The 16,414-nt window shown below is 27.3% G+C and overlaps 1 protein-coding gene across 1 annotated transcript; it reads right to left on the reverse strand.

The window, feature by feature from the left end:
* Nucleotides 1–2,468: 2,468 nt before the first annotated feature.
* LOC105364135 (uncharacterized) lies at nt 2,469–15,931 on the reverse strand. Its single transcript, XM_011501999.1, has 4 exons — nt 15,758–15,931; nt 9,636–9,729; nt 8,004–8,176; nt 2,469–2,600 (listed from the first exon to the last, which is right to left on the reverse strand). Exons 1-4 carry the CDS (start codon nt 15,929–15,931, stop codon nt 2,469–2,471), a joined length of 573 nt encoding a protein of 190 aa, XP_011500301.1.
* Nucleotides 15,932–16,414: the final 483 nt, after the last annotated feature.

A 16,414-nucleotide genomic window follows, 5' to 3' on the forward strand; every position in this document is an offset into this window, starting at 1 on the left:
GCTTACCTGTAATTCTACTTTCTTTTTACGCACCAAATTCCAAAATGCGCTTTTAATTATTCGCCTTCCCGCGCATTTCAGGAATTTAAAATTAAAAATGACAGCTCCAAGTTTAATTTCATGTCCAAATATACCGGATAATAAATTATTTCTTTATTTTAAATATTAATTTTCTTCGAAATGATAATTGTGAAAATTGATTAAATAACAGGAAGAAATGCATATGCAGTCAACTCACGTAAATACGTATAAAAGCAAAATACTCGTGTATCGAACAACCCGTAGAAAATCTCTGTCTCTGTCTCTGTCTCTCTCTCTCTCTCTCTCTCTCTCTCTCTCTCTCTCTCTCAATCTCTCTTTCGAGTCTTCGGCAAATAGGATATTTTTCTTGTTTGCGACATTGCTTCAACGATGTATACATGTATGCATCCATATGCGCACTCGTGTCCATATGTCCATAAATTTTGCACTTTTTAGTCGCAAACGACATTTCGCTGCTGCACTTATCCCCTGATATATTGAAAAACGTTCGAAACATGAAGCTATCTAAACTTTCTCTATATCTTCATAACTAATACTCGAAAAATTGACATCTAAAAAAATGAAACCATTTGCTTTGATGTACCCGCGACATTGAAAGTAAATATATCTACGCACATACACAACATGAAATTGCTTACTTTCTAGAAAGAATAATTTAAACAAATGTGTTATAATACTCTCTACATATGCCGTATATGAAAAGCTATTAAACTCTTTCTTTACCCTATTGCAATTGTTCTTAAAAATTTGTAATTTTACTTTGTTAAATTGTACATTAATTATAACGGTTAACAGCTTGATGCCTTACAAGCTAATTGAAATAATAGTTTATACAACTTGAAAATTTCACATATTTAAATATGAGTGCAATAAAACTAAAAGATAATATTCGTCAGATTATCGATAATTATTTTTATAAATATGTGTTCAAGATTAAACATTATTCTAACATATGACATTCATCATAAAATCCGCATATAAATTAAAATTTTCTCATATCCATTTTGAGTAAATAATAAATAATCCATTCTAATAAAATATAGTATACAATACTTTATTTTCAATAATACTTTTATTCTTGGCAATTATACTTGCAAGTAAAGAAATTAAACTGCCTTGCCATTCATATTCAGACGAGGTTTACTTTTTTTGTTTTTTTTTTATTTTTTTATTTTTTATTTTTTATCTTTTTATAACAACAGCTCCATAATTGACAGACGCACTCGTAATTACTTACTATATGTTTATAGAAAATTGAAATTAAATATAGTACGACAGAGACAGATAAGTACTCCCAACTTAACAGCATTAATGAGACAGAACATACGTTTCTATATAACGGCGACTCTCTACATATTAACAATGCTCATGACTCCCTATAGATATGAATTCCTCGGTATTTACGAGACGCTATCGAATTCTCAGCAATTCCACCTGGAATCCCGAACAATCCTGGAAATTAATGAATAATATCGATCAACGTCATTGCCAGCGGACTCTCGTACGTACAACAAACCAAACCGAATCTGGTTTTGCCTTCACCGCGTCGTTGTACGTGTATGCGCCACCGGTGGCATTAGCAGCTCCCACCAGGTCAATTGTTTTTCCGTCTACTATTTCTCACCTCTTAGGAAGGAGTAGTAATAACTAATGGTAACTAATCGATCGATCGACATCACTTTCACAGGATCGATATCCTTGCTTCCGATACTACTCGCCATAATATTTACAATATAATATTTATAATAGGATCATTCAGCTTATAGGATTTGCTTCGATCATAAGCCGAGGCTTTCATTAATTTCTCTAGCTTTTATTGCAATTTGTGTGATTATTGTCGAGCAATACAACTTATTTCACGCCGATTATGAAAAAACGATTTAATCCAACAAACTAAAAGATATAAGTATAATTATTCATTGTAATAAAATGGCCATTGATTAAAAGGCTAATATCATGTTTTTCAACAAGTTAATATATTTATTAATAGAAAAAGATTTTTTAATTAACTAATTAGAGCATAATTGTAGGAATAGAGTAAGTTTGTGTCGCCATCTTCAACTCCAATAAACCACTATTTTGTCTCTGCTTATACTCACGATCGATAATGTAGATTATCGTAGAGATTCTTGTTCTTTTTTTTTTTCATTTAAATGTGATTTCTTAAATATTGGTGAGAATTTTTTTTTTTGTTTTTTTTTTTTGTTTACAAAAAGCACATACTGCCACTGTATTATAATCGTTAAAAACATAATTTTATATATTTATTTATTGATTGTAACAATAATATAACATTGGTACTATTGTTATTGCATTTCATGTATTAGAATTGTAATAAGATTTTCGAAATATTTATTTATATAAATCAAACTTTGAATTTTTACTTTTTATTCAATTTTTAGTTTTATTACATTAGGAGATAATCATCAAATTGGTTTTCTTGCGAAATGAGGAATCGTCTCCGTACCAATCAAACTGCCAATCATCGTAGCTAAATTTTTGGTTGATTTCTCAAGTTTTTTTCTAATCACTGACCTTAAAATATATCCAATGGTATACTAGAACAAAAAGAATTTCCATAAATTAGTTTGAAAAAATTTGAAGAAACATTAGACGCTATTTGCTTTGAAATTTCAATTTTTTGGAAAAAAATAAAAATCCAAATTTCTTTTTGAGTAATTTATACGACTAATACACGCGAGTAATGAATAATTTAAAGATTACATGACTGACACGCAGACAGCTATTATTATGTAATGGACAGGTGAGTGATTATGTCGATGAAGATACATGTTATAATGATGCGATGACCGTTTAAAAAATATTTTATAAAATTTCTAATAAACTTCACATGCCATTCAAAATCAATCGATAATTCGATATTTGAATTATTGCAGATATTTATTATCACATTGTAAATAATATGATAAACTGTAAGCTTATGAAAGCTATCAATAATTAATTGAATAATCTTTCATATAAGTGAACATATTGCATTATTATCCGATGAAATAGAATTATAACGAAATACTTTAGTAAATGTTTAAATAATTATTAAAAATTGTTGTTAAAATGTAATAATGGAATGTAATAATCATAAGTGAAGAGAATATAGTTTAACAAATATTAAATAGAAAAAATAATAAATAAACAACAAACATTTTAATTTCACGTATATATAATCACCTGAGGTCCGCATATATACAACCTAAAGTCACTATAGAAAGTGAATTAGAGACAAGACAATTAGAGGCAAGGACAATGAGGGTCTTACGAATTATTATACACAAGTCGCACAAGCATCCTATATAGCACAATATGAATTACAAATACATAAACACGTGAAGAGCCACAGTCATATTTGGATGAAATCATTTTAGAGGCGCTGCATTCAACGTCAGTTTTAGTTTAGCTTTTAAATAATTTACACACAACGGAATGATAGTTTGTAAGGAAAATGTTAAAGGTATTTTAAAAGGCTTTTGAAAGCTGATAAAAGCAGTACGAACAGTGGCAATTAATTTAGGTTTTTAAATACGTTGGAGGCAAATTTAATTACGCCATCCAGATGAATAAATAAATTATATGAATTTGCCCATAGAGCTTTTTCTCCAACTTTTATAAATATACGCTTTATGTTATGAATGCAGCTTCACCTTTGCTAAATTTGTGAAGTATAAAAATATCACGGGAATAGTGTACTGGGAGAAGAGCACGTGAGCATAAACTTGTCTTCCAACTGCACATGAAGTGCCTGTGCGACAAAATTATTCTCAACTCTTATCGTTTTATTCCTACATAACTTTTGAGGTAAAGAGAACATTTGTGTAGGTCATGCTATTTAAGTACCAAATGCGATGGCATATTTCACTTTGCTCGTTAATCTATTTTTATAGCAAATTATATTACACATACTATTGAAAAGCCCTTGAAAATTTCCACCATATTTTTTTCATATAATTAATTTCAATTTCCATTATAATATTATAATAAGATAAATGTGTGGCAGCATTTTTAAGGAAGATTTTTTTTTAAGTATGGGAAAGCCTTACCCCTCATCGTTAAGGACAAAAAGACAAACGCAAAGAATAGATAGTAGTAGTAGTAGTAGTAGTAGTATGAAAAAGAATATATTCCAGAGATAAATTGTTCAATTTCCTAAGAAATTTATAAATTAAATGTCTGCTTCTTGCAGCCGAAAGAATAATCGGCACATTTATATTATAATGATAAAAACATGGTTGCTTTTTTTTTTTCTTTTTTCTTTTCTTTCCTTTTTTTTTTTTTTTAAGGAGGTGAAATCTGTAAATTTACAATGAAATTGCAGTAATGATAGAAATAGAAGATAACTGGATATAAATTAGCTACGGACTTTATCTCAAGTTAAATATAACAAATTTTTTCAATGATATGATTTATCACTATCAAACGTAAATGCATTTGCATCTCTGATTATTATAAAAAGTGAGTGTTAAGTTATGACGAAAATTTGAAGAATTAAAATGACGAAATTAGTGTTTTTATAGTAATCGTAAGGCTAAAAAAAAAAAAATTTAGTAAATAATGAGATATTTTTAATTTAATTTTGCAAGCAAAATACAGAAAAATATAATTTTATTGAATTACTTATGATATTGGGAAGTAATCATAATTGTCACGAAAGCATATAACCATTAAGGACATATTTAGAGAACCTTGGATTTTTCTTTTGAATAAAATGAAAAGTTAACTATTACATTATAGTTTAATTAATCCATTTGCTAATACCAAGGATATCTTCTTTATTTTTTATCCTTTATCTCAAGAGCATAAACTTTCTTTTTATAGCTATTGTCGAAATTTCTCTTTCAAATTATGTGAAGTGTAATTAAAAACATTTTAACAATGGTAACGTAATCTTCGTCGACGATTTTTTACAATCACAATTAATTTCATAATAACTTTAAAAGCTTTTATTCTAGAATATATATTCAGAAGATAAAAATACTAAAGAAGTTCGCTTAAAGTTTTAATATCTGTATACCCCATCCTCGATGAATTGATGCGAATCTTTCTGTAAAATAGTCTTTTTACCTTATCAAATAGTAGTGTCGAACTTACTCGTTTTATCCTTTGCATTGATATTCGTTAAGACTTTAGTTATATTTATTGTCAAAATTTAACGATACGCGGGCTCGTTGACTATCAAATTTTTGTAAAACTTTTCTTTCTAGCATTAATTAAATTTTTAATTAATGTTAAAGGATGCTACATTAATTATCATTATATTACCAAATAAATTAAATGCTTCATTTTGAAACAAAATGAGAGATTATCCGTGCACGCGAACTTTAATGATTTGTATAATTCGCTCAAATAATGCGAATTGTATCCATAACATATTTACAATTATCTGATCAGGTGTTTAATTACTTCAAAATATTATATGAGTATGTGCTTAATGAGCTTGTATTAATTTTGCTGAAAATAATATTTGAAAAGTGACGATAAACTGTTTAGAATATTTCTCTTTTTACTTTTAAACTTTTTTCTTTTCCACTCTGTTAGGTGATTCGTTGACAGGGACATTTTTAATATACTATTGAGGATCGAGCTTTCGAGAATATCGAAGTATACTTTTATGTATTAAAGAATACTATACAGTTTCGGCAACTATTGAATTCAGAAATAATTCACTTTTCGTTTTAAGATACTTCATCCGTCCATTTTTAACAATAAACAATATCTGAGTAGGTGCAACGGAAAATTTTGATGAGCAGGAGGGAAGCGTATTCAGTGTATATTACAGCAATAAGGACTCGGAGGTCAGTAGCATCCGTCTTCGTCGAAATAATGGTAATGTCAACTCCTTTTCCGCCCCACACAGCCACTACACTCAATAACATACGGCGCAAACTCCCTACGTGGCCACAGTCTGCAAGGAAAATCTTTTCTTGCTCCCCTTGCGTTTTCGAGAAAGGGGGGTTGTGTGCTGAAAGTACGTCCAGGTGCAGGCCTGCCAAGGATTATGCCCAAGAAAGCAATCCTCGACCTCGTCGTCCGTATCTTTTGTCGGGGAAAAGGAAGTTAGGGATGGGCGCGACGACACGTGGATGATTCGCTTTCTCTGTCCCGAAAATCTACGATGATGCGAGCGACGCGTCTCCTATTTTCCTAGATATACCGACATTGAGCCGAGAGCAATGAGTGGCTTATGTGCACACTGTGTCTTTGTTTTCCTTTATCTATAGGTCCTTTTCACATGATGAGCGAAGGCAAGTAAATTTTCATTTTTCTGCTCTCAACTCGATTCTAGAAATTATTGATCCAGTCAATAGCATAAATAATGCTTATTAATCATTTGTTTAATTATCAGTTAGGCTGTGTCGTCATATACATTATAAAGTCATTGTATATTTTTAACTGCCATAATTATATTACATAGTCCAATCATCAATTGTATAAAACGAAAATAATACTGTTATGGAAATTATTCATCAGAATTGATTAGAAGATTAAAAATTCATTATTATTATTATTATTATTATTATTATTATTATTATTATTATTATTATTATTATTATTATTCTATAAATACTATGAATAAAAAGATTTTAAATAATATCATAATTAAATAAAAAAACTACTTCAGTGATACAAGAATTTATATAATCATATAATCAATTAAGCCTAGCATTATAAAAAATTGCAATAAAAAACTTATCCAAGTTAATATTAGATTAAAACGTGATTTTTTATAGAAAAACAATTATATTCAACGTAATTAAATAAAAGTATAATGTCAATGCACTGTATCTCCTAACAACGTAACTTTGGACATTGATAATTGTATAGAGAATTATTATTATTTATAGGCTATTTAACATCGAAAGCAATAAATATCTAAGTAATATATGGGGCTAAAGGAAAGCTTTAATGGTATTTTTCATGATTGAAGATTTAAGTATTTATACAATTAATTAAATAACTATTTATGATTTCAACAACCTCAACATTAACATCTTTAATATGGTCAAGTTTTTCAAACATTTCAAACATTAATCATATTTCTATTTTTATATTGTAAATCGTATTTTTATAAACAGTTAAAATAAAATACTGTAATTGAAGCTCAATTTATGCAACGGTGAACACAAAACTTTAACTTTAAATGGATAATGGCATTTATGTAGTGTAATATTGATAAAATTTTACCAATAATCAATGATCCTTATCAAACGAATCATTTTTCTTTCTTTGTAGTGCTCAATTAATGAATTCGTTAGACGAGTCTACAAATTACGGCAAATTAAGAAAACATTAAATGCACAAGGGCAAACTAAGTTTTTGGAAGCATTATTAAATAATTAAAAAAAATAATTACAACATATAATGTTACGATGTATTAAACCATGAATTCAGGAATAAAGCAAGCGTGTTTGATAATGCTTTCTAAGCAAAAAAGATTTTTGCATACTATTCTTACATATAAATTACTAAAGTCACTAGCATTTAACTTCAATTATTTATATTATCAGAAAGTATAAAGTGTATATAATATATATGATTGCAATGATTCATAGGATGAAAAATGTTCAGAGAAAAATTGTAAAGACTCAGTCAATGACCTAAATACGTTGGCTATATCATCCCGTAATCAATCTGCATTTTTATTGCAGCAACTTTACGACCTTCCAAAACCATCCATAAAGACATAAATTATAATTCTACAATTCATCTTCGCAACTACTTATTTTATGAAGCACTAAAATCGATCGACAAGTTATTATAAATTTCATTTTAACCTTAAATCTCAATTAAAACTAACGTTGCTGTACTTATAAATCATTATAATAAGGAGATGTCAAATAAAAACTAAAAAAAAAATAAAATAATGAAAAATTAATTAAAACTAAATATAAATATCTGATTAAGATGTTAAGAAATTTTCATAAAACAAATATCAAAAGATAATAACTTACTTGATATATTAGGGAAGTTTGTTGAAAATATATAGTCGTTTGTAAAAGCGATCGATCGTGATAATTGCACATTTGAATAATTATTTTTTGTTTTACGTAATCATTAGAAAATTCAAACGCCATAAGTTTCAGAGGTTTATAATTAGTTAAAGTAGCATAAATTCTTCTTTCGCCTGAGAAATTTTTTTTTTGAAAACAATAAAGAAAATTTAATAAAAATAATTACAAATTTGTGCAGTATTGTTTATCTCATGTGCACATAATGAACTATTGATTAATTTATGACAAAAATAATGAAATAATAATACCGACTTTCTTTACTTTATTTATATTTTTAAATTATTAACACTTATCGCCAAATCGAATTATTGAATAAAAATTTGTTAGAGAATTTACTTAATTGTCTATTATGTGTGTGTGTGTGTGTGTGTGTGTGTGTGTGTGTGTGTGTATATTTATTAATTTATTAATACATATAATGATGTGGTGAAAGGTTCATTTCTATAAAATGACATTAAAATAGTGTAATATTATATTTCAAATATACGCTTAAGATGTTGACCTAAATCTTCTTTACAAATCTGAAATTATTTCAATAACAGTTAAATAAACTGTTGATTTTTTTTATCAGAAATGAGTCAACCCCATTAAAACTGTAACAAATATTTCTATTACATTTTAAACTTTTGTTATAACTTATTTTTTCAAAATAACGTGAATTATAAGAGGATAATTCTATGAGTGAATTCCTTTGTTTGATGCAATAATGATTTGATGATATTATTAAATCATCAAACAGATAAGTGTATAAAGTATCATTTTATTTCAGTGTTTCATTTGAATGATATTTTAAGAAAATATGCAAATTTTAATTAAATAACTCAACTTTAAAGATTATTCGTTGATAATAAGTTTTAAAATATTTTTCAAAAACCAAAATATCTAAAATTTTAATAATTAATATTTAAAATAAACTGCTTAATAAATAATAAGATTTTCAAATTTGTTTAAAAAAAAAAAAAAAAAAAATCAATATCCTTTCGAAAACATTTAGAATGAACTGTGCAATGGTATTATTATTTATGTAACAGTATAAATTAATATATTTACTTATTTTACAAAGATTTTTTATTTTATTCACTTGCAAATAATTGGAATATAATATGAAATTACACGTGTACCTATAACTCGTAGTTTATTGAATTTAGTTACCGAAAAATGCAACGTTTTATTACCAATAGTCATTAAATGTGTATGATAACACTTTATCCTAAATTATTATGTATCTTATGCATAATCACTCACGATTAAACATAATCGCTCATATGTAAAAATTTAAGTAAACGCAAGTGTAGAAAATATTGTGTTGACGAGGCTAAAATACCTAATCGTTTTTGAAAAATATTATAAAAAGAAGAAAATGGTTAGAAACGTTATCTTTTATAGCATTTAAATCTAGTATACATGAAAGTTTTAACTGTGTACTTGTGGATTGTCTTTTATTCACTGATTTGTTTCTAAACATAAAATGTTTCTAACTCTTTAGATAATTTGAATAATGAAAATAAAATTTAAAGAACAATAAAATACAGAAATTTTGTAATGACAATTTTATAAAAAAAAGAATATTACCTAATATTGGTATTATTATGACAGCTGTGTATGATTTTCCTGGTGAAATGATTCGTTTGTCTGTTTCGTTAAATCTTGTTAGCCATGGCAATAACTAAAAATAATTAAAAACATGTAAATTCTTTTAAATGCATTTCCTAATTTATATATATATATATATATTTTAATAAAAAATTTAGATAAAATTAGGACAAGAAAATTAAAGTTAAAATTAAATGTCAGAAATATCTTTATAGAAAATTATCTAAATATGTACGTTCCTGAAATTTGTCTCTTATCTTAGGTTTTCAGCTTCTTTTGACATATTTATAAAATGCACTTTGATAGTAGATAATAGCGTTTACCCTAATATCTTATCAATATTTCGATTGATAATTGTTAAACCGGAGTAGAAATCAACCAAGAATTGCTATTGTAAACAAAGGTAATGATAATTTAAAGATGAAAAATATCGGAAATAAACACAAAATTTTCTTACCCAAAATCAACATGTACAGATAATTTCTAAAATTTTTATTAATGTGACATTAAGCTGTATATTCCAATAAAATGCTTCATGATGGTATTCATGATATGTAACTAATTTTTTTTTTAAGTAACATTTTAATAAATTACTTTGTCTAAATGTATATATTTAACTTTCAAATGAATTTTTATATTCAAGATATTTTACAAATTCCTATCGACTTAGATTTACTTAGTTAAAGCCATATAGTTAAATAGTATTTTTAAACATTAAACACTATTACAAATAAATTTTTTTTAAAATTATAAAACCATCATTCTTACTTTTTTACTAGACATTTGTATGAAGTTTACTAAATTGTTATTCTTGAATCATTAGTATCATTAGTCTTTTCAATTAAAATATTCAAAGCTACAGTTAGTGCAATGACACTATTAATCCTATATAATATTATAAATCTTAGAAATCAATTCAATAATTAATTTCTTAAAGTTATTTTATCAATTGTATTACCTCTAAAATGATATTCTATTAAAGTAGTATTTTACTAATGCTATCAGCTAATAAATCTTGTTTAAAAGATCTTAAAGAAAGTAGGTTAGAGCAGCTAAGCGTCAAAAAGAAATAGTAAATGGCTTAAATATTTCAAATGGATTTATTTGTACTTTATTATGAACATTTAATATGCCTTATCAATTTTTATAAGTTGTATTAAATACTCTTAGTCATGAAAAAACATATTCACTTCGTAAAATAATTGCATTTATTTATATTTCTCTCGTTTAATACAGCAATTGATATGTTTGATAAATTTTTATGCCATAATATTGTTATATAATTTATTTTAAAGTCAAAATTATAACATAAAATTAGGCAGCTACAATGCTTTCTCTAAAATGATCCAACAAAGTAGTATAGTTTTCATCGTCTATATTATTTTCTATTGTAAAAAGAATAAAAATAAACGACTTTAATCGCCTAATTGTCTCTGTATTTTATCAAAAATTTTCCCATATGAAAATAATAATCGTCTTGCCAATGAATAATTATAAATAAACGTACTCCATTCCAATTTAAATATGCAAATGGAGTGAAATAGCGTTATATTCCATTAAATTCCGGCTCATTCGATATTGTTGTGGACAGAACGAGCGAATCACATAGTCGATGGAGAGATTGCCAGCACCGGCTACCGCAGTACTCGCAGATTATAATTCGCGTGAAGAATCGCGAAGGTTGTTTGCGCGCGCTTCTGTGAGATTCGCCAGTGTTCTCTGATCTTCGCGCTTCATTAGTCGAATTGCGAAGTACATCGACGCTTCAAAGTTTCGGGGCAATGGGCCTAGGAGTTAAATGAAGAGGATGGACGGGCAGAGCATCGCCATCGGACATCGAGTTTCAAAGGGAATCGCACGTTGGGCTCTGCGTACATCTCCCGGGTCTTCGCATTGCGTCATCTTTTTGGAGCAACATTGTTGCGCAAACATTTAAATCGGAAGTCTGTCGAGTGGGCTGTCGTGCTCGAGGAGCAGCTGTCCGATTCCGCGTCTAAATTCCCGCTCCACTTATGCATCGTCAATTTATAAAATGACTGCTAACTAATCCGTATAATCGGACTTGCGTTATTTCAACGATTTGCATTGATTTTGCAATGATTTTCGGTATATAAACGCAAGCATTTTGAAAAACTGTATAGAGATGACTCAGCAAAATCATATTCTTTATCTATTTTTCCATTATTTGCCACAATTACTTTAATACTAATCCCACAAGTTTTCCCAAACAAACTGATGTTAAACGAACATTATAGTTACGATCAATGAGCAATTTTTATTTATTTTTGCCTTCTTCCTAATCTATTTTCATACTAACGAATAAAGTAAAAGAATAGTTAATAAAACGGTTAATTAAAAAAATCTGTATTAATATTTTATAATGCAATATCATTATATGAAAATCTGATCTTTTAAGGGCAAAGTGATAATTTCTAATGCCTTAAAAACTATTGATGTTGCCGGTGTAATAGCCCAATTATAATTATAATTATGATTAATTTTATAAATAGCGTAAGGAGCTTTTCTGTATGAGCCGAAAATGATAATGAATTTGCATGATAATATTTGTTTATCGGATCAGAAAAACTTTCAAGTACATTTGAAATTGAAATTTTTCAAAACTATTTTTTATCTTACTGCTAGCTGATATATTTCATGAAAGTTTGAACTAATAAATTAACGGATACCTTATTACGAAATTTTTAACGACTAGAGGAAGCAGAGAAATTACTTTTTCAGAACTGTAGTTTCCATGTAACTTGTATACTCTCTATAACAGTGCAAAAAGAAACGAGAATCTGTTTTCTTACTTGACAGTTATTGCCTTCTCACATACGGAATCTTCCGTTCTTTTCTTAAAGCAACATTTGAAATTAAGAATAAACGTCACTTTGCGGACGAGAAATATAATTTTAGAAAAAAGATATTTTAAAACGAGAATAGAATTTTGTTAAAAGGAAGTATAAATATTAAAAGAAAACGATTCAATATTTTATGTCAACTTTTTTCAAAAAATATATTATTTCACTGATTATTATAATTCATTTAACGAATTTCGAGGAAAATTTTCGTATAGTAATCTAAGTAATAAAGAAAAATATTCTTTTTAATATAAAAGTGTCATATATATTTAAATAAACACACGTATTCCGATTATTTCATGTAGAATATTTTTACTTTGATCTATTTCTTTAATATTTTAATAAGAAATATATTAAAAATAGTAAAATGTAATATCATATATTTAGATACACATAGTTATAATTGCATTATAATAATATATATAGTAATGTGATTATTTTTTACCATTCTTATAGTTTTACAATTAATTAGTATATATTATAAAGAATTTGGTTTATATAATTGTCAAATGATGATTTGATATAGTAACGAACAACATTCAATATATCTTTTAATTGTACTTTCCTATGTCATTTTCCAGGGCAACTTTGCGAATGATCGAAATGTATAGAATTTATGAAATTTTCTAGTATTAAAGAAAGTTGGAGGATCATTTAGAGAATATTTTAATAATAGTTATGACCTCTGGAATTGACGAATCATAAATATGGCGTTGATAATTATTGAAAGCCAAGAGGAATATTTGTGCTTATTGAGACAGGATGTTAAAATTTTTTTAACGACTTGTATAAATAAGTGAAATTAATATTTTATTTTTATATGCCATATGGCGAAAAAGTGTTTTAATAAAATTATGTGAAAATTTTCAATGCTAAGTGATATGAATGAAGAGTGACGGTTGATAATTTATATAATCCCAATGATTTTGATTTTGACATTATTCTAAATTTTGTTATTCAAACATCGATTCATCTAATAAATCCTTCGTGATAATTTAATTTTAATGATATACCTCTTAAGTTTGAATTTAATTAAAAATCTTATATAACAAACTTTACGAACTTGTTAAGTGATATCTACTTAATGCCGCAAGTTAATAAGAACAAACAAATGAATGTTTACTCGAGCATCAAAGCACACGAAGTCGTCAATTTCGCTTAATTTCCCCTTACAATATTGCCGTTTCGTATTTCTTCTTCACAGTTAATCCAGATCCCGGTGGAGTTTCGTGAGGCTGGATATATCTTGAGCTTGGCTTACGTCTTAGCGAATCTTGTTACCGGTAAGTTTTGAAACGAGAGTCGGAATGCACAGGCCGTTGGATGTGTTGTATATTCACTCACTCTTGTTCGATACTTTTTTTTTCTTTTTCGTTTTTTTTTTTTTTAATTTTAATGACCCTTCTATAAATGCATTGTTAACTAGTTTGCATCGGTCTTGGAGATGAAAATTTCTCACGTTGTACTTGGGAGGGCTGTTTGTTATCATGTTCTACCGGTTTCCATTCTTACGTCTCTTCAAAAATTATTACCGAATTCGATAGTAGCCGGCATAAATTAATTATAAATTAATAAAATTTATAAAAAGCAGTCTATTATATTATATAAATAATACAGGGTGCCAAACTATACATATATAATATTTACGATATGTTCCATTTATAATAATATAATATTATTGCATTGGAAATTATTATTTTTTGTTTTTTGAATAGCTGTATTATAATGTAAAATTGAGATAAAACTTTCTCTATCATTTTCATAATTCATGAAATTTCCATTTTAATTACTTTATTGTAAATAAATAAACATTGTTGAAATTATTCCATAAAACACATTTTTTTTTTTTTAATGGGATTTACTTTATGATTAAATTATCGAATATGATCTTCACATTCTTATAGGGTTCGTGTACCAAATAGTCAAATTATGTAAAATATCATACCGCTGAGTACCCCCATAGCCATAAAGATAATAAAGCACGGAAATGATGTAATGCCTGCCGGGATTATGTTCCATACTCATACACTTACACAGAGCGAATAATCACGAAATTTGGTATACATTGGCTATCTCGGCTTCTGTCACTCATCGTTACAATTAGCGCTATTTTTCTACCATTACAGATCTGATTTTGCAACCTCGTGCGTTTTAATAATCCATAATTTTGCGTCCGTCAGGCCCTTTTAAAAGCCCATGTTTTGTCTCTCTTTACCGGATTTGCTTTTTATTTACTCTCCTCTCTCTGAAACTCGACTCGAAAAAGCTTTAGAAAGCATTACGGTCGATTGCGCGGACACAAGGTCGGAAATCCCAAAAGCCCGGACTAACTAATTGCTGACACTCGGATTGCTAAAATAATGTAATAATGTTATCGTATGACAGAGAGAAGCGCAACATCGTTACGTTGGAGCAACTTCGCCATTTCGTGGCCAATATCCACAGATGACTAATTATATGGGTAATTCGTTATATTTGTTTATGCACTTTTGGACAATGTGTGCTTTGCTTATAGCCATTGCGTATGCCAATGGTTACTTTTATCATTGATATAATTGTCAAAATAATAATAGCATTTATAACAGTTATTGTTCATATTGTCAGCGATGATAAATAATTTTATAAAAAGCAAAGATAATTGCACATTACTTTTTTTATTACAATATTATGTTTTAGTCTTTATGAATATGATGGTGCAGTTGCGTATAAACTCAGGCATATGTTGTTTATACATGGGATGTATAACGTAATTTAGAGTATAATATACATATATATGCTTACAGTACATAATGAGGCTATGAAATATGACATAAACTCTATACGAATAATATATGATCATTAATTTTTTGAATTTCATAATTTCGTTTAGTAGATAATTTTATTTTTCAGTAAATATTTTTAATTAGGAGAGAATATAATATACGACTTATAAAAATATAAGTAACTACTACATTAAAAAAAAAAAAAAAAAAAAAAAAAATATATATATATATATATATATATATATATATATATAATAAAAAAATTTGAAAAATCTAAACCATTATATTTGCAAATTAAATAAATATTCGAATATAAATAGCAAAAATTTCATGTACTTTATTTATTTTCAAATAGCCAATAACATCGAATGATTTACATTAAAGTTTATTATTAACGAAAGCCTTTAAAACTATAATTCACAATGAAATCTGCTGATATTAAAAGTATTTTTTACAATGAATAAAATATTACGAGTACCTTTTCCAATACGTATGGACTTGTAAGAAATGGAAATAGACTTTTAAGATCTCCTTTAATTTGCTTCCGATAATGGCAGCTAAAGTCTATAGGATCTACTTCCAGTTGATTAATCTCGTAAATTGCATAGCCAATGAATGGCAGTAATAGGGTTATCAGTTTGAAAAACATCATTTCGCATTATTCGTAGGTTGACTTATTCCTTTCACTCATAAAAAACATATAAAAATATATGAGAAAAATATTTAAACAAATAAGTGTAAATAAATGTAGCAAAAAATAAGGTATATATTTGCTTTCCATGTATGCTGTTAATTTTAAAATGTGTAAATGAAATTCAAATTATTCATTAACATTAGATTGATATTGATACAGAAATACATGTCAATATGGGATCCAATAAGTAATTGTGAAGAATAATAAAAGCAATGTTATTTTAAAATCCCTTAGCGCCTATCGATGTAGTATAACATAACATGGTAAAGAGATGTCTGAAAATTCTCAAAAAGAAAATATTGTGAGAATCTATTCTCTTATTACTTTCAATACAAAATCATGCTGCTCCTGTAATAGAAAATTTATGACAATTATTAATTCAAAATTTTACATACACATATTGAATTTATTATTTCTTTCATAATAATTTTAGAATGGAAT

This window comes from Ceratosolen solmsi, unplaced genomic scaffold (genome assembly GCF_000503995.2).
Source record: "Ceratosolen solmsi marchali unplaced genomic scaffold, CerSol_1.0 scaffold23, whole genome shotgun sequence".
Taxonomy (NCBI): domain Eukaryota; kingdom Metazoa; phylum Arthropoda; class Insecta; order Hymenoptera; family Agaonidae; genus Ceratosolen; species Ceratosolen solmsi.